Source organism: Vipera ursinii, assembly GCF_947247035.1.
Source record: "Vipera ursinii genome assembly, chromosome: Z".
Lineage (NCBI taxonomy): Eukaryota > Metazoa > Chordata > Lepidosauria > Squamata > Viperidae > Vipera > Vipera ursinii.
The window spans coordinates 79,770,951-79,793,644 of record NC_139517.1 but is presented as its reverse complement, the minus strand read 5'-3'; the positions used below and the strand labels follow the sequence as shown (position 1 = coordinate 79,793,644).

Below are 22,694 nucleotides of genomic sequence, written 5' to 3'. Positions count from 1 at the left end.
CAGGGCTTGTATTGCAGGGGCATGCCAATCTCATTCCCGGTCAGTTCCCAGGCATATCGCTACTCACTCCACTCTTAGTGCTGCAACTTCTGCGGCTTGGGCGACAAAGGCATCCATTGAGGACATTTGTAGGCTGGCAACATGGTCCTTGCCTTCCCCTTTCGTGAGGCATTATAAACTGGATAGGTTTGCCTCCGCAGACGCCTCATTTGGCCGGAGAGTGCTTCAACAGGTAGTGCCACAGGGTGGGACACAGGCCCAGACTGATTCCCTCCCACATGGACAGGGCAGCTTTGGTATGTCCCATTCGTGGATTCTCCATCTATCATGCTGGAGAAGGGGCGTTGTCTTACCTGAATGCCTTTTCTCAGCATGATGATGGAGAATCCACACACACCTCTTAGTGTCCATCAGGACCTGTGTCAGGGGTATGGGAGCCAACACGTCGGACTGTCGTCATTTGCTTCGCCTTCGTCGTGACTGGGAGGTGTCCTGGCCCAGGAGAGGCCTGGCAAGTTTGACTGACTTAGTCTAATTGGGCAGGAAGACAAAGTTAACCCATTCGTGAATTCTCCATCATAATGCCGAGAAAAGGCGTTCAGGTAAAACAACACCCCATCTTACCCAATGGCTTCCTGAAAGAATACTGAGCCCTAAGGAACATAGCAAGTGAGATGTCGGGGGCTGATCTCTCACTCCTTATAAACACCAATTGAGACTGACCTTGGAGAAAGGAACTGAACTTGCAAAAACTATGTCACCCAGCCCAACTTGTGTAGCCAGCCCCAAAGGATATATCATAGTCATGGTATCAAAAGGTCACTAAGGTCAAGGAGAGCAAAGAGTTGCACTATTCTGTCTTGCTCTCGCCAGAGATCATCCATGAATGTGACCAAAGCTGTCTCTGTCCCATAGCTGGGCCTGAATCCTGACTGAAAAGGGTCCAGGAAATCCATTTCATCCACGACCTCCTAGAGCTGGCAAGCAACAACTTATTCTACTACCTTCCCCAAAAAGGGAAGATAAGAGACAGGACAAAAATTACCCAGGAAAGTGAGGTCTAGTGATAGTTTTTTAAGGGGAGGACAAATCAGGGCCTCCTTAAAAGCTCCCAAGAATGCCCCCCCTTGCAGTGAGGAATTTATCACTACGTGAACTCACCTGTGGTCACCTTCTTAGAGGCTTCACCAGCCAGGAGGAACAAGGATCTAATTGACAGATGATTGCATTGACAGCACAGACTATCCTGTCCACTTCCTTAAATCCAACAGAGTCAGACTGTTCCCAAATTACTGGGCAGGACATCTCGTCTAGGCATCTGATCACAAGGGTTCTAACTGGGAATAAATCCAAACAATTTTTAACTGACAGTGTGTAACAAATTCTTCTGCACAGCCCTGAAGATGTTCATCCCAGCCTACCCCTCGCCCCAGTCTAGGAGGCATTGGGTGATATGGAACAGGATTGAAGGGAGAGACACTGTGGATGGAATAAGAGCAGAGAAATAATGTTTCACCACTTTTATCACCACAAGATAGGCCTTAATAGCAGCTCTAAGACATGTTCAGTCAGAGTCATTTTCCGTTTTCCTCCAGCGATACTTTAGACATCTCTTAACCCATTTCAGTTTCTCTGTGAGCCACGGAAAACGAGAGTGAGAGGTTTGTGAGAGGTCGCATAGGCACAGTCCTGTCCAGAGCCTCAGTGGCCTTTTGGTTCCAGGCCATTATTAAAGCTTCAGCATGACTGTGCAGCAAATCCATCAGGATATCCCCAGTTCATTCTGTAACCTATTTGGGTCCAATCTAATGGATCCAGTCTTACACCAGAGAATCTCAGGAATATCAGGGTTGTAGCACGATGCAGATCTTGCCCTTCATTTGTCAAAACCAGGTACACTAGTTTGTGATTAAGGAACATGCTAAATAAATTACTCAGCTTTTGTGGCCCATTTTTATGTTTTAAAACTCTCCTGTTAAAGAGCACTGCTAGCATGCAGATTCTGGAAATTACCCAAAATACAAACTAATGCAAATGTTAAAAGTCTTTTTTACGAAAGAATAAAAATATAAGAGTAAAGAATAGCTGTAAGTGGAATGCTGCAATAAAGTACATAAATACCAGTTCCAAATTTCTTAGATGCTATGTTTATATTTAAGTGTAATTCTTTAAGTTCAGTGAGGACAAGTTAAATAAATTATCTACTAGGAATCAATGAATTGGCAAGTATATTCATGTGATGCAATGTACCAAGATACTTCCCTCGGGTGGAGTTTCCTGAGCATAACTGTATTCTTGCCTATGTTGATAATTAAAACAATGATACAAGAATTTGTTAAATGAAGATAGAAAAGATGGGAGCATTCTCCATTATTATTTTTTTGTGGGTGATGCAGTGCATTGTCCCAAATGAGGCAATCCAGATGTATTGGAATTCACTCCCAAAATTCCCATTCTGAATGTCCTTTGTTGGTTGGGAATTATGAAAGTTATAATTTAGCATATCTGAAGAACATCAAGTTATAAAAGGGTGTTTAATGAGCAACAGAAATGTCTGTGTTTAAGCCAAAATAATAATAATTGAGGCAAGAAAGTGCTGTTAGAATGGCTAAAGCACCATATTCCAATATAGGGCAGAAAACTGTGTTCCCATGGGGACAAGTTTGCACATTTTTATATCCACATGAGAAACCTTCCTTCAGTTATTACCTCTGCTAAGGAGGCCCATATCTGCCACATATTGTTTGCATAAGTTACAAAACATACCCTAAAGCAGGGGTGTCAAACTCAATTTCATTGAGGGCCGCATCAGCATTGCAGTTGCCCTCAGGGGGCCGGGTGGGTGTGGCCTGGGTGGGCATGGCCTACTGGGTAGGCGTGGCTAGAGTGTGTATGGCCTACTGGGTGGGCGTGGCCAGCTCTGCATCGTTCGCATCAAGGGTGCCTATGGGGGCCTGGGCAGGAGTGGGACAGATCTGAGGGTCTCTGGCAGAAGGAGGGTCTCTGGGCCAGGGCCAAGGCAGTGGGGGCCGTTCCCTCACTGTTTCCAGGATGGCTTCACGGGCCGCATGAAACCACTTCGCGGGCCGGATCCGGCCCCCGGGCCTTGTGTTTGACATGTCTGCCCTAAAGACTGAATAATGGTTTTTTTGTTTGTTTTTTTATTCCTGGGGAATGTTTTAGGAATCTAACCCTGAAGCAGAAAATGGCAAGGAATATCTGCCCTTTCTTCCCCCATCCCTTTTTGGATAAAAATGAATCTCCAAGTAACATTTTTTAAAACAAAAAGGAAAGAAAAAATGTAAAAACTATTTTATTTTTAAGTACGTAGTTGCAAATAAAATGTTTATTTATTTGTTCAATTTCTATATCTGCCCATCTTTGCAAATGACCCTGGGCAACTTACAATTCAGAACATATATTTATTTTATTTATTTATTTTATTTATTTTATTAGATTTATATACCGCCCTTTCCCGAAGGACTCAGGGCGGTTTACAGGGTATTTAAAACAACCAGTACAAAAGTTAAAAACAAATTAAAAAAGATTAAATCATCCCTAAAATTAAAAACCGCAGTTAAAAATTCTCAGTCTGGACCGGAGAGCTCAAAGAGCCAGGTCTTCAGGTCCCGGCAAAATGTGCGAAGGTCAGGGGCAGTCCTAAGCTCCACGGGCAGCTGGTTCCAGAGGGCAGGCGCACCCACAGAGAAGGCCCTTCCCCTGGGTGTTATCCGCCGACAGTCTTTTATCGGCGGCACCCTGAGAAGACCCTCCCTGTGGAAGCGCACTGGACGAAGGGAGCTTGATGCTGGCAGCAGGTGTTCCCTCAGATATCCCGGACCCAAGCCATTTAGGGCTTTATAGGTCATCACAGCACCTTGAATCTCACCCGGAGGGCAACCGGAAGCCAATGCAGCTCGCGGAGTAGAGGTGTTACATGGGAGTATCGGGAAACCCCCATCACGACTCGCGCGGCCACATTCTGCACCAGCTGAAGCCTCCAAGTGTTCCTCAAGGGCAGCCCCAATTAGAGAGCGTTGCAGTAGTCTAGACGGGAGGTCACAAGCGCATGAGTGACTGTGCGTAGGGTATCTCGGTCCAGGTAGGGTCGCAACTGGCACACCAGACGAACCTGGGCAAAAGCCACCCTGGTCATGGCTCCTATATGATCTTCAAAATTGAGCCGTGAATCCAGGAGGACGCCCAAGTTGTGAGCCCTATCAACAGGGGGTAACACCTCACCCCCCCATCGTTAAAGGTGGAATAATCTGGTTAACCCAAGATGCCGATATGCACAGCCACTCTTGGCAGGATTGAGACGAAGCCTGTTTCTCCCCATCCAGACCTGGACCGCCTCCAGGCAACGGGACATCACGGCGAGGGCATTGCTGGGTTGGTTCGGGGTGGAGAAAAACAGTTGTGTATCATCAGCGTACTGATGATACCCCACCCCAAAACCACGAATGATCTCACCCAGCGGCTTCATGTAGATGTTGAACAGGAGGGGAGAGAGAACCGACCCCTGAGGAACTCCACAAACGAGAGGCCTCGGGGTGGATCTCTGCCCTCCAGTCAACACCGACTGCGAGCGGCCTAGGAGATAGGAGGAAAACCACCGTAAAATGGTGCCTCCCACTCCCAACCCCCTGAGACGCCGCAGAAGGATACCATGGTCGATGGTATCAAAAGTCGCTGAGAGATCTAATAGGACTAGGACAGAAGAGCAACCCCTGTCTCGAGCCCGCCAGAGATCATTCACCAGTGCGACCAATGCTGTCTCCGTGCTGTGCCCGGGCCTGAAACCCGATTGGTACGGGTTGAGATAATCAGTTTCCTCCAGGAACAGAGGAAGCTGATGCGCCACCACACTCTCAACAACTTTTGCCAGAAAGCGAAGGTTGGAGACTGGACGATAGTTATTTAAAACAGCCGGGTCCAGGACAGGCTTTTTGAGGAGGGGTCTCACCACCGCCTCCTTCAAGGCAGCAGGAAAGACACCCTCCTTCAAAGAAGCAGTTATTACTGCCTGGAACCAGCCTCGTGTCCCTTCCTGAGCCGCATAAACCAGCCAGGAGGGGCATGGATCCAAAAAAAGGGTGGTGGAGCTCAGCCTCCCCATGATCCTGTCCACATCATCAGGGGAAACAGGATCGAACTCAGTCCAGATAACATGCTCAAGACCGTCCGATTCCTCCACATCAGACTCCGCCCAGTCAGAGTCCAAGCCGGCCTGGATCTGAGCAATTTTGTCCGTCAGATGGTGACTAAACTCCTCGGCCCATCCCTGTAAGGGATCCTCCCTCACCTCCTGGTTAAGAAGGGAGCGAGTCACCCTAAACAGGGCGGCCGGGCGATTATCTGCGGACGCGATGAGGGCAGCAAAGTAATTAGCCCTTGCCGTCCTCATAGCAGCAAGATAAGACCTTATAAAGGTTCTTAGCTGCAATCGGTCAGATTCGGAATGGCTGGACCTCCAACTGCTCTCTAGACCCCATCTCCGACGCTTCATCTCCCGGAGCTCTGCAGAAAACCATGGAGCCCAATGGAATCTGCACCGGGTCAGAGGTCGCAAGGGTACGACACAGTTGAGTGCCTCAGTGGCCACATTTTCCCAGGCATCCACCAAGGCATCAACTGGGCTGTGAGTGAGGGCGATAGGTATAGACCCAAGCGCCATCTGGAACCGTTCGGGGTCCATTAGGCGCCTGGGGCGGAACCATTTAGTTGGTTCCGCTGCCCAGCAGCGGGGGGTGGCATAATGGAAGACCAGTCACAGGAGATGATGGTCGGACCATGACAGGGGAATAACGTCTGGTAAACCCCCTCTTAAATCATCCAACCACTGTCCAGATAGGAACACCAAGTCGAGAGTGTGACCCCCCCACATGAGTCGGGCCTTGAATTACCTGGGTCAGGTCCATGGCCGTCATGGAAGCCATGAACTCCCGGGCTAACTCCGATGACCCTCCCAGGGAAGGCAGGTTGAAGTCACCCAGCACTATAAGCCTAGGGAACTCCACCGCCAACCCTGAGAGGGTGTCGAGCAGCTCAGGCAGAGCTGTTGCCACACAGCTGGGCGCAAAGGTATGTAAGCAACAAGCTCATCTGAACCCGAGAACCATATCTCAGGAGGAGGGACTCACTCCCGCCAATCTGGACAATGGTGGTCTCCCGCGGACATAAAGTCTCCCTGATAACCACCGCCACCCCACCGCCCCTACCCTGAGCCCGTAGCTGGTGTAGCACACGGAAACCTGGGGGGCATAACTCGATCAGAGGGACCCCTCCCTCCGAGCCCAGCCAGGTTTCCGTAATACATGCCAGATCCGCATGTTCCTCCTCGATCAAGTCACGAACGAGGGGAGCCTTATTAACAACGGATCTGGCATTAAAATACACCAGCCTAAGCTCAGTGGCCTGATCACCCTCACCCCCGGGCAAAAGGGTGCTAACCGGAGGGTCGGAGCACGTCACCGCTCGCAAACAGTGGGGGCGCAATCCCGGATGTCAATACGGCCCTCCGTGCACACACCTGCTGCCAAAACATTTTAAAACTATAAAACCAGTAGAAAACATTAAAACATCCAATTTAAAATATTTGGCCCTTTAGCAATATAGCCAGGAAATAGCTATTTTGGCATATTCAGTACCCCAGGCTCGGGAACAGTCAGGAACATGAAGTGGCAAAGAAGATACAACTGAGCAATGATGGTATCACCCCTCTGAAGGTGATGCTGATTTTTTCCTAATATAGAAAGAGTTTCCAAGTGCCATAAAACACTTCCTCACAGAGCTTCTATAAAGAATGCTAAAATTGGGATAAAATATTAGGTTTATACACAAAAAGAATAGAAAATCTTATGCTAATTTTTTTCTGCTATTTTTTAACACATTCTTTAAATTACCTGCTTTCTTAAAAGCAATACCCACTAACTCAGTAATTCCTAGACTTCTTCCAGTGTCTTCGGGTTCAACTTCCACAGCTTTTGGAAAGATGGAATAAATCCTACTTTTCTTCTCAGCCTTGGTTTCCGACTTCTTTGTTTTAACACAGTCCATTCGAATGTGTATTGGAAGTCTTGTACTGATGGTTGAACCTATTCTTGCCTACAATCAATCAGTTGATCAATCAATCAATAAATGAATAAATAAAATATGCTGTTGATCTAATAGTAGCTATTAGGACATTAGGACATACACTTAAATAAATCCTATGCAAATTATCTTTTATTCCCTCACTATAGGTAAGTGAGCAAAGTCATGGGGGAAAAGTTAACTGCATTTATTCTTCATTGTTTAGATTTTTTTGTACATCCTATATCTAAATCTTAAAGCACATTTCACATTTTATATATGCATATTTTCTTTTTCTGAAAAAAAGAAAATATGCATATATATAAAGCATAAAATAAAACTTCCGCAGAATTCTGCACTACTGTGCTGGCTTCCAGTTTTATGCCAGGTACACTTCAAGACTGATTATCCCCTTTAAAGCTCTGTATGACGCAAGGCCATATTATCTGCAGGACTATTTTTCTCTAAGGACATCTATGTGTCCTACCAAGTCAGATAAGTAGGCATACTCGTAGTCCTTAAATATTGCAATCTGATGTGTCCTAAGAAGCTTACCTTCCTGTGGCAGCCCTTGCTTCATGGAACCTCGAAGTTTGGCAGGCTTCTACTCTCGCAACCTTCCATAAAGCTTTGAAGACTTGGCTTTCCCCCCCAGCACTGAGATAAGATTAGGTGACATCAGACTTTATGCCACGTTTTTTATGATTTAAATGTGTTTAATTTTATAGCTTTAATATGTCCTTTATGCTGTTTTGATTTTTGATTGGGCGCCACTTAGATTTATCAGACGGATAGCTATACAAATGTTTTACATAAATAGATCAGCTTTATTACAGTGCAGAATATATATTTCCTTATTTTGAAGATGCAATCTTGGAAGATTGCAGTGATTTAATCAGGTAAACCCCCTTAGGCAGCACAAAAAATAATTAAGGTAGTCCTCAACTTAAAACTAGTCACTTAGCAACTGTTGGAAGTTACGATGTCCCCTCTAAAAGGTACTTATGATTCAGTTCTGAAATTCCAGTGATCAGCCCGCCCACCCCTGCAATCACGTGGCTGCATTTCAGGTGTTCAGCAATGGCCTGGATTTATGACCATTTGCAGTGTCACATGGCCACAGTTTAAAATTGGGTCGGTCACATGGGTGATCTGCTTTACAACTGTCATGATTTACAACCATAATAGGAAGGCTCCATGGTGATCATAAGTTGAAGACTACCTGAACAAATACATTTCACCTTGATCCATGGACTGAGTGTGTAGACTGCATTAGTGAAGGTTGCTTGGCCGTGCTAGATGTCGGCTGTTCAGCAACAGCATCAATCCAAAGTGGCCCCCATCTCAGTTGCTCAGCAAGGGAAGAGCCTGTTCTGGAGCTCTGCAAAGTGGTGCCAGGGATAAGCTGTTTGGCAGTGGTATCAGGGCAATGCCAGCACTTTAGAAGACGCAACCAGGCTGAGGTCGGGGTAGCCTAGAGCAGTGGCAACAGCAACAGACACACTCAGCTCAGCTGCTTGGCAGTGCTGGAGATCAGCTATTCAGCATCAGCATAAAGCTGAAGCCACACCCCAGGTGTTCAATGGCAATATCAAGCCAAAGCTGGCTCCCTATGAAACTGGGAAACCTGGGACGGAAGGGGGACTAAATCTGGAGCGGGGTCTTGATTGTGAAGGCAGTATGAGACCACAACAGGAGTGGGGAGAGTTGGACTGTGGATCTGAATGGAAGCTTAGTATCAAGGCCAGACCAAAGGCAAGAGAGTTTGAGACCATGGCTGGAGTGGCAAAAATACATGAGGTGGAGCCCCTGGTTGAGCATAAGGCCATAATGGCTGCCAGGTTTGCTTGCTGCAACATTCCACTCAGTAAGAGTCAGGCAGAAGGCTGTGTGAGTCTGCCCTCCCTCTGGCTGACCAGTGAGAGGGTTCAGCTTAGGAGTGGATTTGTTGATTTGTGTGTGTGTGAGAATAGAGGGGGGAGTCCTGCTGGCACTGAGAGTGTGAGCTATAGTGCTTCTGGGCCTGCCTTTTTCAATTACTTCCCCAGGGTGTCTGAGGGAGTGGTTATGAGCGGTCTTGAAAAAGGCCAAGAGATCAGTAGAGCACCACTGGAGAAAAACAAAGAATTAATCTGACCAAACATCGATTAAAGCTGCAGTCAAGGCCTACCTTGTGGAAATAAGAGTGACAGAACATAGTTTTTCTCCACACTTATTGCGCCTGAAGTGTTGTCAAATGGACTTTAACAAATGTCAATAAGTAAGACAAAAATGTCTGAATGGTGAATATAGCAGTATCTGGAAACAACAGAAGACAAGAGAAAGAACTAGAGAAGATAATAAAATACAGAAACCTGGAAATAGAAATAGAATGACTGTGGCAAAAGCAAGCAAATAGGCACCTTGGGTGCAATCCCAAAACAACTGGAGCACTACTTGAATACTATTGGTATTGACAAAATCACCACTGGACAATTGGAAAAAGGCAGTTTTACTTGGAACAACTTGGGGTAATTTAATTATGCATTGCTGCCATTAAAATGCCATATGGATATATCTATCTAATCAACAGGGGTGGAGTATAATTCACAATAATATCTTGTGTATCTTAACAAATGGCATACCACTTTGCTAATTGATAAACACATAGGCTGTACCGAAGGGGGGGGGAATTCTGCACATAAAGTTTAATATTTTTTTTAAATGGCCACTTTTTAAAAAAAAACTGTCTCAGTTACAGGTAATTATAATAAAAGGAGATATTTCTAACCTGTACTTTCCTATTCTTCAAAGAGAAATAATTCCAAATAATATTTCTAACTCTTCTCGGAAAATGCTCCATTAAGTTTTCAATGATCCATGTATCACATAATTCAGGGCCATGTGTATTTTTCAAGAAGTGAACCAGCCTTACACTGTGCTCTCACTGGAATTATGGATCTGATTTTTTTTTAATGGCACAAAGCAGAAGGACGGAGGGATCAATAGACCTAGAATTCTTTTTCTTATATAAACTAGCAATCATTCTCAAAAACAGAAAATAAAGCTGTCATTCCAAAACTTCATTGGACCTAAGTCTTCATGGCTTGATCTTCAAGAACTCTAAACAATTTTATTTTCTGTCATAGCTTCATCCTACGTTCCCTTTTTTTATTACAAAAACCACCATATGTATGGCAAGCTATTGCCCATTTAATCATGGTTACTGAACAAAACAATCAGCTGAGTTCACACTGCTAAACCATAAATCATGGTTATATTCTATAATGTCTGGGGTCATTCATTGTGCTAGATAAAATTATTATGACTACAACTTTGCACAACATACCAAACTTTGGTTAATTAATCACAATGGTTAGATGCACCATAAGCTAAATTTAACTACCATATTTTGTAGTCAGAATCTATGAACTGAGCCAATAGCACTTTTTTTCCACACACAGATCCCCCTCCAAGCCCTAAACTATATAAAACAACTCAAATTATCATTCTATGTATATATAACAGCATTCCTAAAAAATACTTGTTGGATTTTTTTTATTTCCTTTTTATTTTGCTCTTCAGCAGGAAATACTTCTATTTAAACTTCATCATCTGAACCTTATTTATGTTCTCTCTAAAATGGGTATACCTTTTGAACTTTCCTCCCGATTTCTGTTTACTCAACTTACACATCAAATACAGATCTCACCATTAGAAAGTACAAAGTCTGAATACTATCCGTTTGTTGACTCACTATCCACTTACTTGGGTGTGTCATTGAATTTGCTAGATTGAGGTGTTGCACTAACGCTTACTGTGTTTTATTGGATTTGGCAGAGTTGAAATGTGAATCCAACTTCTGAGTTTGTAAATTAGAAGCTTAGTTTTATCAGTGAACCAGATCTCCCACGTATTTTTCAACAGACCTCGATTAGGATTAACCATGTTTGCCAGAGTTCTATAGGATCGAGTAAATACATATGCCTAAACTGTAACTCTGCACTTGCTCAATTGACAAAGAACTAACTTCATATAAATGTGCTGTCATCAGCTTGCTGCTTTCTGTTGCTGACCACCCCGGTTCTGTGTTTTAGACGATTGTCCTCTTTTCGGCAAAACTACTGGGATTTATAAGGAATGTTAAAGGAGATCAGTGCAGAGGTACTTCTAGCGTCGAAAACTGTTGTAAAACTTAAAAGCTAGTTTGCTTAACCGTACTTAAGCGAAATTATATAAACAGTGAAGAGAGTTTCTGGGGGAATCTAAAAGAGAATACGAAGAGAATTGCATCCACACTTATTTAAACATCGTAATGAATTCAGTGCAACTTATACTCAGATAAATTGAAATAATTACGGGAGATTAAATCCCCTAGACTTCTGGATTCGCGATTAATCAGATTGTACGCCTAGTCCAGGGGTAGGCAACCTCGGCTCTTTTATGACTCATGGACTTCAACTCCCAGCATAGCTGACTCAGGAATTCTGGGAGTTGAAGTCCATGAGTCATAAAAGAGCCGAGGTTGCCTACCCCTGGACTAGTCCATGCCCTAGAGCAGCAACGCACCCAGGCTACAAACTTAAACAAACCCCCAAAAGTACAGACAGAAAAGAAACATGTCTCGGGTTAGTTATCGACGTCGACTACAATTCCCAGCAAGCCGCGGAGGAGGGAATTTTTCGGCTCTTCTTGGAGGCGGGCTTGATTTGCTTCGCCTATGTCGGTGCTTCATGGCCGCTGGAGGTTTCTTTGCCGCGGCCAATTGGGATTCCTGAGCAATTTTGCCCTGGGCTTTTTTTCGGCAGGAACGTGCCCTCAGTTATTCCCAATGGCTGGAGCTTCGGCACCCTTGAAAGTGTGCATCGTGGGGTCGGGAAACTGGTGAGTGGAGAAGTGCAGTTCGCCTCGGAGTTGGCAGGGGCGTTAGCAGAGCTTGCACTTTACTAGGTCTGTTTTTTTGTGGGAAGAAATCCCCGCATATTTCATCTCTCCACGAAAACTGACAGCCTCCCTAAACTGGGCGTGGACAGATTTCCTACTGAGCCTGCTCAGGTGTTGCTTTGTCGAGCAGGTAGGGCTTTTGCACCTCACCATTTTGCAGACGGCTTTAGGGGTGGAAGGCTGCCCCTTTCCCCGCCTGTTGTGGAGGTGTGGTTGTTCCTAGTTAGTCCCTTCATTAGGAAAGGGGGCGCTGACCTTGAATGTCCATTGATGGCCCTAGCATTTCGCCTCCCAAGAGTTTAAACCTAAGGCAATTATCTACGATGGTATTCTCTCAGCCAGATCCTCCACCTGGATATGCTGATTCCGGAAATGATTGTAGATACTGTTTAACAGGGCCAACGCTTACATGATGGGAAAAACTTCCGTAAAAGCATTGCTCTTGCAGTGATTGCAGGGCAAAAAAGTGTTTCCTTGCTGTATGGCACAAGTATTTATTATAATTACCAACCAATAATTCCAGAGGATAGAGCCAATTACATTATTGGAAGGGGCCTTTGGCTATAAAAGAGGCAAATTCCTTGCTGATAATCCTTAGTAAACATAAAATGCAACCTTGTAAGTGCCCTTATATACGTGTAAGTTGTCATTCCTATGTTAAGCCCCGTGTACTCATGTCGCACTATGCTAAAATAATTCTTGGAAAAATTTGCAATAAACTTTTGGGAAAAAAATGCAAAAGAGAGTAGTCAAGATTATTACAAGTCTTGAACACTTTTCCCATGAATATTTTGATGTTTTAGCTTACCAAAAATGTGATTATGGGAAAAATTGTACAAAAATCATGGGTGGTAAGAAGAAAAAATTCTCTCAAAACTTTAGGCCTGAAGGCATCTAATAAAGCTGATTGGAAAGAAAACATTTATTCATGCAGGACATACTTAACCTGCAAAATTCATTGCCACATAAGAGACATGATGATGGGAACAAACTTGGACAGCTTTTAAAAAGGATTGAATAACTTTGTGGAGTTCTATCAAGGGCTGTCACTTTTGAGTACTCAGTTTAATTTGCGGTGGGGCAGCATCCGTTCAGACATCAGGTGCAATAAGCATTGTTGGGAGAGAGAGGTGTGCCTCTGTTTCACAAGCATGGCAGAGATCTGCACTGGTTGGTCCCAGTGAGAAACAGAGGGCTTGGGACCAGTACTTTTCCTGATGGATCAGAATTGTTCTTGTGTTCATAAAAGTTGCTGTTAGAAATGAGGATGCTTGTTATGGAACACCACTTATCTCAGTTTGTTTGTTTTTCCTCCAAAAGTGAAAACCTAAATTAATCCCTATATTTTCTGGTTCTAGAATCTGAGATATTTAAATTAACAGGGATCAAACATTTGTTTCAAAAACCTTCAAAAATTTTCTGTTCTGTTTTGTCCCTCACATTAGCAAAATTCCAAGTGGTGCTAAGAATATTTAATTTAGGAACAGTAGAACTTTCTGTTCTTTCTTCCCCATTTTTTCAAGGGAGAGAAAAGTATCTTACCAGCTCATTGTATTCTCTGTTGTGTAGTTAGCTGAAGATAAAAATGAGGCTTGAACATATACAGACATTTATTTGGATAATACAGATAGATCTGAATTGCCAATGCAATCATAAAGTGTAACATCAATGACTGCATCACTTAGCTACCACATTCCAGGAAGTTTTGGTTGTTGTTGTAACTCCAGATATGCAGGTCATTAAGCAGGAAGTGGAGGAACTCCCAGGTACAGAGTGCAGTGCTGCTGCAGGGGAGGAGGAAACCTAACTCAGGCCAGGCATAAATTGGGTGAGGGAGTTACTGCTCAGAAAGGCAGGGAAAGAGATTGAGCGATGTCTGCTGGAGCAGGGAGCAGGGAGGCAAGGGCAAGAGTGTGTGAAGTGAGTGTGGGTGTATAAGCACAGGCAGACCAGGGAAAGAGGGAGTGGAGTAAATGTTTATGTGCAAATCCAAGAAAGCGAGAAAAGCAGGGCTTAGGGCACATGCAAGCAAGGGGGGAAAGGAGAGCACATCCATGTAAGCAAGTGAAGAAAAGTAAATATGGGGGAGACTTAGACAAGCAACTTGCACCTTTCCTTGCTAGCTTTCCCATTAACTTTGCTTATGAGAAGACAGTGGGGAAGGACACATGCAGCAATCACATGACTATGGGACACTGCAACTGATTGTATGTGGAAGCCTGTTACCAAGCATCCCAGTTTTGATTATGGGGGGGGGGGGAGGTGCAACTGCCCAAACTGTGAGGATCAGTTGTTAGAGCCTTCATTCAGCATCAGCATTTGAACAGTTGATGAATGGTCAAAACTTGAGGACCACCTGCTTATCTTATCTGTTACAAGCCTATCCCTGTTTTTCAGTTGCTTCCACATGTAAACAAAATAGCTGTGTTCATATGACACTAAACAAACAAAAAAAACCAATTAGCCTAGTGTAACAGTTGTGACTTGCTTATAGTCCATTGAGCCACAATAAATCAAGAAAATTGAGGAGGGAGTTCCAAAACGCATTTAAATTATATTTTTGCAGTTGTTAGGTTTTTTCCATGGAAAAATTGATATTTCATTGTGTTAATTAATATACTATCAGAAACAGAAGAATGACTTTTTACATATCAGGTTCTACACTCCACTTGAATAATTTGAGCAATTAATAGGAAGTTTCTTTTGGTCTGTCTTTCTGAGATTTCTATTCAAATACTATTATCAAATACTTAAAACTTCACTATTGTCTTAGTTTTGTTGGCGTATTTTCTGCAACAGAAGCTGATGATCATTTAAATAGCTTAATATGATCAGTGGTTTGTTGGTGCTGACTTTCCTGCTTAATAGAGGTAAGATTATGTGAGTCCAATTCACATTTGTGTTACTATTTGTAGATGTTCCTGGAAGTAAAACTAGAAGATACTTTCAGCACTGAGGAAATGGAACAATCTGCTCTTTTGCAATTCTAGTTCCTTTTGTTGCTGGTTAATTGAATCATGGAGTACAATAAATTACTTTACAATGGAAGCATCAGGTTAGTGTAGTGATTAAGATACCAGGCTGGAAACCAAGAGACTGTGAGTTCTAATCCTGCCTAAGAGACAAAAGCAGTTCAGTGACCTTAAACTTGTTTCTCTATGTCCTGAGAAGGAGGCAATAGCAATCTATTCCTGAAATCCTTCCAAGAAAACCACAGGGCCTACACCAGAACAAAATAGGGGAGCTTTTTCTGCAAAGAGAAAGCTGAAAGAGTTGCAAATAATTGAAACCTAGGGTCTTGACATTGTGGTCGTGAGCCTATCTTTATTATAATGATTGTGAGGTTTTTATTATTCTTAGCTGCTATGTTATGCAATGCCATATTATTTATGTTTTTCATTATTGGATATGCTTTTGTTTTGTTAGCCACCCAAAATCATGAATATGATGGACAGCCACCAGGGGGTAGTATACACTTTTTGTTCAGTTCAATCGTGTTTGATTCTCAGAAACTGCATTTTTCTTGACTAGATTTTTCAGAATTAATTTGCAACTGCCTCCTTCCTAGGGCTGAGAGATGGTGACTGGCCTAAGGTCACCATTGGCTTTGTGCTCAAGATGGGATTGACACTCATGGTTTTTCAGTTTCTAGCCTAATGCCTAAACCACTACACCAAACTGCTTGTAGATTGCATTTACTTTCATTCTATTTGAAATTTGTTGAGTTTAAATGGCCATTGATCTCACTTTGGGGCTCAAACCATCTACCAGGAATTGGACTATGGCATTTGAGATAAACAGTGCATTCGTTTTATTAGTTTTAGGAGCTTTCCTGGCATTGGAGCCTAGTGGTGTTGTCCAGAGTTCAATTCCCACTATAGAAATTGTATTAAAAACTCCTAAGAGTATGAGGAATCACCTGCTGCCGGCGTCAACTTCCCTCCGCCCAGTGCGCTCCCACAGAGAGGGCCTCCTAAGGGTGCCACCGTTCGGAGAATGCCGTCTAGTGGCTCCCAGGGGGAAGGCGTTCTCTGTGGGCGCGCCTGACCTATGGAACCGTTTACCGGTTGAGCTCCAGATGGCTCCCGACCTTCGCTCCTTCCGACGCGACCTAAAAACCTATCTGTTTGAGCAATCCGGTCTGGTCTGACGGGTTTTGTTTTAATTATTGTTTTAATGTAACTTATCTTCTGCATTTGGGCATTAGGGTTTAATGTGTTTTAATTTCTTTATTTGTGCATTTTGATATTTATGTCACTGTTCACCGCCCTGAGTCCTTGGGGAGAAGGGCGGTATACAAATCAAATAAATAAATAAATAAATAAATAAATAAATAAATAATATAAGAACTGTATATCTCTTTAAAAGGAAGGTAGACTGTGTATATCATTCTAAAGATAGACACTGCTATAAACCATGTGATGATTTCTAGATAGAAAACATGCTGTAGTTTCAATGAGCTCTACCACCAGCACATTTCTCTTCCAATGATAGTCCTACATTTGAAAATTATATGAATTTGATAATTATATGAATTTAATTGGACCTATTATCTGATGCTTACATTTCTTCCTTCCTCATTCTTGTTGCATATTTCATAGCTTGTGTATTTTATAAATTTGCATATTTTGTAATGCATTTTTTTTCCCAGGGGGTCTGCTGTGGCTAAAATAATAGGCAACAATGTAAAAACAATGCAGAAGTTTGCTTCTACAGTGAAAATGTGGGTTTTTGAAGAAACTATTAATGGAAGGAAACTTACAGATATCATAAATCATGATCATGAAAATGTGAAATATCTTCCCGGATATAAACTACCAGAAAATGTGGTAAATATTGGAACAGATATATTTGTGGGCATTGGCTAATATATCTCAATACACTTTCTCTTGATATCTTTTAATTGGGTATTTTTGAACATGTTTACACATATCTTCTTTTTTACTTTCCCAAATATTTTTTCCCAGGTTGCAGTCCCAAATCTGACTGAAGCTGTGAAAGATGCAGACTTGTTGGTTTTTGTCATTCCCCACCAGTTCATTTATAAAATTTGTGATGCAATTACTGGGCATGTAACAAAGCAAGCTATTGGTATAACTCTCATTAAGGTACAGCAAATAAGATACAATTGTTTCTTTTCATGTATAAAATGATACTCTGAATTATTTACTATTGTATTCAATTTCTGTAACTGCTCTTAACAGAATCAGGGAGTACAACTCAACTAAGTGACTCTGGGCAGCTTATTAAACAACTATTCTATAAAGTACAGATAAAAAATTCTATAGAAATATAAACCAGGGAACCTTGGTGACAAAATGTCAATGATAGCGTCAGGAAGTGCCCCTTGGCCATAATGACTCAGATTACGAGCTGAAGTCTCATTCAGCCAGCCCACAGAAGCACCCAAGGGCAGCCATCTCCCTGTGAAGAGAGTGAGAAGGTGGGAGATAGAATATATTCAGGAGGAGCCAGGTGCTAGATATCAGGATAGATCAATCCAGGGCTTTTTTTCTCATAGAACGCTCAGAACGGAGTTCCGGCACCTTTTTTGGATGGAACCTTGTAGGGTAGGCAAGGCAGGTTGTTTGACATGTGTGAGTTCTGGCACACCTTTTTCTTTTACAAAAAAAAAGCACTGGATCAATCCAACATATGCTCAGGAGGAAGCTGACAAATTCTCTGAGTTGTATTCCTATCTGTATATAATTTATTTATTTAAAACATTTCTTTAGTCACCCATCTTATATTATTCTCTGGGCAGCTCCCAGTAAGGTCAAAACAACATTTAAAAAACCATACTATAATTATAATAGCTAAATGCATTAAAAACAACAAAAACTTGGTTCTGTTGTCTGGTCATTTGTTATAGAACAGAACACAACAGCATAGAATAGAATGCAAGTTGGAAGGGATCTTGGAGGTCATCTAGTCCAACCCCCTGCTCAGGCAGGAAACCCTATACCAGACATGTCAAACACAAGGCCCGGGGGCCGGATCCGGCCCGCGAACTGGTTTCATGCGGCCCGCGAAGCCATCCTGGAAACAGGAAGGGAACGGCCCCCACTGCCTTGACCCTGGCCCAGAGACCCTCCTCCTGCCAGAGACCCTCAGATCTGTCCCACTCCTGCCCAGGCCCCCATAGGCACCTTTGATGCAAACGATGTAGAGCTGGCCATGCCCACCCAGTAGGCCATACGCACTTTAGCCACGCCCACCCTGTAGGCCACGCCCACCCTGGCCACACCCACCCGGCCCCCTGAGGGCAACCGCAATGCTGATGCGGCCCTCAATTGAGTTTGACACCATTTCAGACAAATGGTTCTCCAATCTCTTCTTAAAAACTCCTGGTGCTGGAGCATTTACAACTTCTGGAGGCTATAACTTTCAGAGACCCTGAATGTTCCAGTTTGTCCTCATGATTGTACACCTCTTTATTTCAGTTACTCAATAGACTTGTTTAGATCCTGGTTTTTATTACATGATAGTGATGACTATGCGTTTATTTCAAAAGTTACATACTTGGGGTTTGGGGAAAGAGAAATTAGCATAAAACCAAGTTGTAGTTTTCCATCCTCTGTTTTTTTAGCAAATATAAATAATGTGGAAAACTTTTTCCTTCTTTCTATGGTTTGCTCCTTTTCGCTAGATTTTAATGTGTGCCCTAACTGAAAAAATTAGGCAGATTCAGAAATAACTATATTTTTGCCAGCCATGGTGTTCTAGTAAAATAATGCAATATGTTCCACCTTGTTTTTGAATAGTGTTTTTAAAATGTTGAAAGGAAACAGTGATTTTTTTTAAAAAAAGAGTGATTTTAAAATGTTGAAAGGAAAATATGCTAAATGTTCATTTAGTACAGGACAGAATTGTATGTAAATCTGTAAATCTATGCTTAAAATATGTCATAAACTGAATATGTCTGATTGTAAGCAGACACTGCATCAGTAAAGATTAGATAATTTTATATGCTGTGTATATGCCATTGTAAAGTTCATTCAGATCATTACTGACTGCATATTCTTTTTTTTAAAAAAAATGATTATCAACTGCAACCATTGCCTTCCTATGTTTCTTGCAGGGTATAGATGAAAGCCCCGAGGGACTCAGACTCATCTCTGATGTAATACGGGCAAAACTGGGGGTTGATATCAGTGTGTTGATGGGAGCAAACATTGCCAATGAAGTAGCTGCAGAGAAGTTCTGTGAAACCACAATAGGTAATTTTTTAAAAAAAAAAAAAATAACATGATGCTTTTCAATAAATACTTCCATTTCAGTTTTGCCCAATCTTTAGTATCTCCTGCATTTGTTCATATTTCGTTTGTAATCCTATCCATCTATGGATTACTAATAAGTAGGTGTTATTGAACTTAGTGATGCTGAAATTAATAGTATGATATTGCCTACCTCAATTCTCTGTAACAGGAATAAGCAGTGAATATTTCCTTTGTGGGGATAGAAAGGATATTCCTAACTTTTATTCTCCTTTAAAAAAGAAAGAAAGAAACTCCTAAATTTCCAGCTGTGTTTTTTAAAGTATCAATAGAGTTGCTGTTCATAACATTTGGGTGGGTTTAGGAATATCTACAGCAATAATCACTGGCTTTAAAATGACAAATGCAACTGAGTAATCAGATCTCTGTTCCTTGCATGCATTATATATGTATAAAAAGAATCAGAGTTTCGATTGCCAAACCATGCCTCTCATTTTAAAGACAGTGTTTATTGCTGCAGAGGCCTTTGCCACTGATCTTCAGCAATAACCTTTTGCTCTCAATAAAGCTGCATTTTGTTTTTCATTTCAGTAACGTTGTAAAGCCAGGAGAATTAATGAAGCCTAGGAAAATGGCCCCTTGTAATTTAACAGGAGTGCTGATTTACTACCAGCTTATCATGTACTTAGGAACCGAGGGCTTGTCCACACAAGGAAACAACAGCCAATCACCATCCATCAACAGTCAACTAGTAGGAAGGCACCACATAAATATTACTCACAGAATAGCCAAAACATATATTCTAGTAGAGAGAATTCCCTGAAGATGGGCATAAGTCCAAAAGCTCGGAAGACTAAATCTGTGGTCCCGGTGACTGACCCACATTTGATCTTAAAGCAGATTTCTTCAGGCAGAAGCCCTCCAAGTATTTTGGGACTATAATTCTAGGATATTCAACCAGGACTGAAATCCTGGAAGTTGTTGGGCCAAGACATCCAGAGCAAAGGTCCCCAAACTTTTGGGCACCAGGGACTGGTTCCGTGGAGAGAGGTTTTTCCGTGGACTGGAGGGTGCATAGTTTTGTGTGTTGCCTGCATCCCGCAGATGGGGTGTCACTTGTTTGTGCAGAGCAGTTGCTGACATGCTGCAGACCTGTACTGGTCCATGGACCGGGGGTTGGGGACCCCTGATCTAGAGAATTATATGGTGAATAGTGCATTTCAAGATAGGTCTACTTCAAAAGAAATTCTATAGAGCAGGGGTGTCATGGGCCGGATGCATCATGCCAAAACCACGCCCACTCTATTGCCGCCAATGGGAAAAAAGTCACGATACATTACAACACGTCATATGACTTGCAAGTTTGAAACCCCTGCCATAGAGGTTCAATGAGTCTTACTATCAGACAAGCTCTAGAAATACAATACCTTGACATATATCAAGGCCTTCCAAAACCTGCATGTGCTTTTTGTAGCTGAAAAATCATGTCTTAATTATTGCCTTTGTATCTCAAGTACACCTGTTTTGTCAGTAGTATGATTCTTTCATGACAGGATAAATTAGGACGCTAGAAGTATGAAATAAGTATTGCCTTGGCTGATTCAATATTAGCCAAAGGGTAAAATAGTTTTCTCTATCATTTTATTCGCCATAATACACTATTTCAAAACAAAGAGGCATTAATAAAAGCCTACATCAAATAAAATATGACTAGACCGCATAGAATTGAACATATATACAAGAATCATCAGGTGGCTAACCTCTAGAGATTTTACCCAAAGGTGCATTTCCAAAAGGCAACTGGACTTTGGTTTTTTTCCTTGAAAACATTTTATTTCTCATCCAAAAAGCTTTTTCAGTTCTAACTCTTCTGAAGCTTCTTGGATAAAAAAATGAAATATTTTTAAGGGAAAAACCAAGAAAATCCAGTCCAGTTGCCTTTTGGAAAAACACCTTTAGGACTACCATGACCTGGATGATTGAGAATCTCCATAGACCTCTAGAGATTTCTCAGTCTATTTCTCATCTCTCACTAGAATTCTACCTCAGCCATTCTGATATAAATTAACAGTTACTCTGGAACCAGAAGAATTTGGAGCATGGTGAAGATTCAACATTTTTATGAGTTGTGTAAAGTTTTTCTTTTGTTTCCTGCTTGGAAATGCTGAGATGATAATTAAGTGACAATAACAATTTCTTTTCCCCTTTCCTCTCCCTGCTTCCCAATAAAAAACAGGGTCCAAAATCTTGGAAAATGGCCTCCTTTTCAAAGAACTTCTACAGACGCCAAACTTCCGAATAACTGTTGTGGATGATGCTGATACAGTTGAGATTTGTGGTGCTCTTAAGGTATTTATTTTTCTAAAGAGAGCATTAAAAAAGTAAAATTGCCTTCCACCTACCCATAAGAGAAATGCTTGCAGAGGAATTTGTTACAAGAATTGATTCCAGTGTTCGCTTCCTCTGCAATCTTCAGTAATGTGTTGATGCCAAAACTCCCTTATTGGATTAATGCAAAGTTTCTTTCAGTACATAGGCACTTTCTTCAAAACCACTTTGAAATAGGAGTTTTAGATTTTTATTGTTGGTTGGTTTAATGGTAGACAACAAGAACTAAGGCAGCTTTTCGCTTTTTAGCCAATTATATCTCATGGGATAAAGTTGGAATTAGTCTGAGTTCATGCAAGATTCACATAGAATTAAGATTGGTAGCTAAGATTTGTAACCAGTGCTTTTTTTGTAAAAGAAAAAGGTGCCGGAACTCACACATGTCATACAACCCGCCTTGCCTACCCTACAAGGTTCCATCCAAAAAAGTGCCGGAACTCCGTTCTGAACGTTCTATGAGAAAAAAAGCCCTGTTTGTAACCATGGTGAATTAAGATTTTTATATCTTGGTTTATAATCCTAAGTGATACTGTATGGTTTCTTATATCGCAACACATTTTTTCATCTCTGAATGGGTTTCCAGACAAGATACAAGCCACTGGAGCTTATATAATTCTTAGAATTTCAGCCAACATGGCCACTGGGATATAATTCATTACATAAAGGTGATAGACAACTAGTTACTACACGCCCTATTTAAATGCATTTCTATCACAGCAAAGAGTGATCAGATAAAATGTAAAATTAATTCTGGAAATTGATAATTGTTTAAGACTCTTCACTATTATCATACAAATCTAACTTACTTTCAGAAATCAGAAATTCCTTTCTTCAAGATAATGCAGTTGCTTTACCCACCAGATAATACTGCATACATAAGGCCAGACATAAGGGATGGCTTACCAGTGTGATTTAGAAATATTTATTTATTTTTATTTTATTTTAATTCCATTTATATCCCGCCCTTCTCCGAAGACTCAGGCCGGCTTACAAGCTTAGCAATAGCCTTCATTCTATGTATATGCCTGCTTATTAGGGCTTTCACACACACCCCCAAGCGGCATTATTACAAAGTCAGCTTAATTGCCCCCA

The 22,694-nt window shown here is 42.0% G+C and overlaps 1 protein-coding gene across 4 annotated transcripts in view; it reads left to right on the top strand.

Moving 5' to 3' along the window:
- GPD1L (glycerol-3-phosphate dehydrogenase 1 like) overlaps positions 1-22,694 on the top strand; it is a 52,439-nt gene that overhangs the window by 20,076 nt on the left and 9,669 nt on the right. For 2 of the 4 annotated variants that reach the window (XM_083376157.1, XM_083376155.1), the window contains exons 2-5: positions 16,649-16,826; positions 16,965-17,105; positions 19,079-19,217; positions 21,451-21,563. In XM_083376157.1, the coding sequence (XP_083232283.1) occupies positions 16,692-16,826; positions 16,965-17,105; positions 19,079-19,217; positions 21,451-21,563 (528 nt within the window). In that variant the 5' untranslated portion in view covers positions 16,649-16,691. Of the gene's footprint in view, positions 1-11,629; positions 11,938-14,770; positions 14,868-16,648; positions 16,827-16,964; positions 17,106-19,078; positions 19,218-21,450; positions 21,564-22,694 lie in introns of those variants that run through there. The other 2 variants (XM_083376156.1, XM_083376154.1) reach the window with 2 other exon arrangements.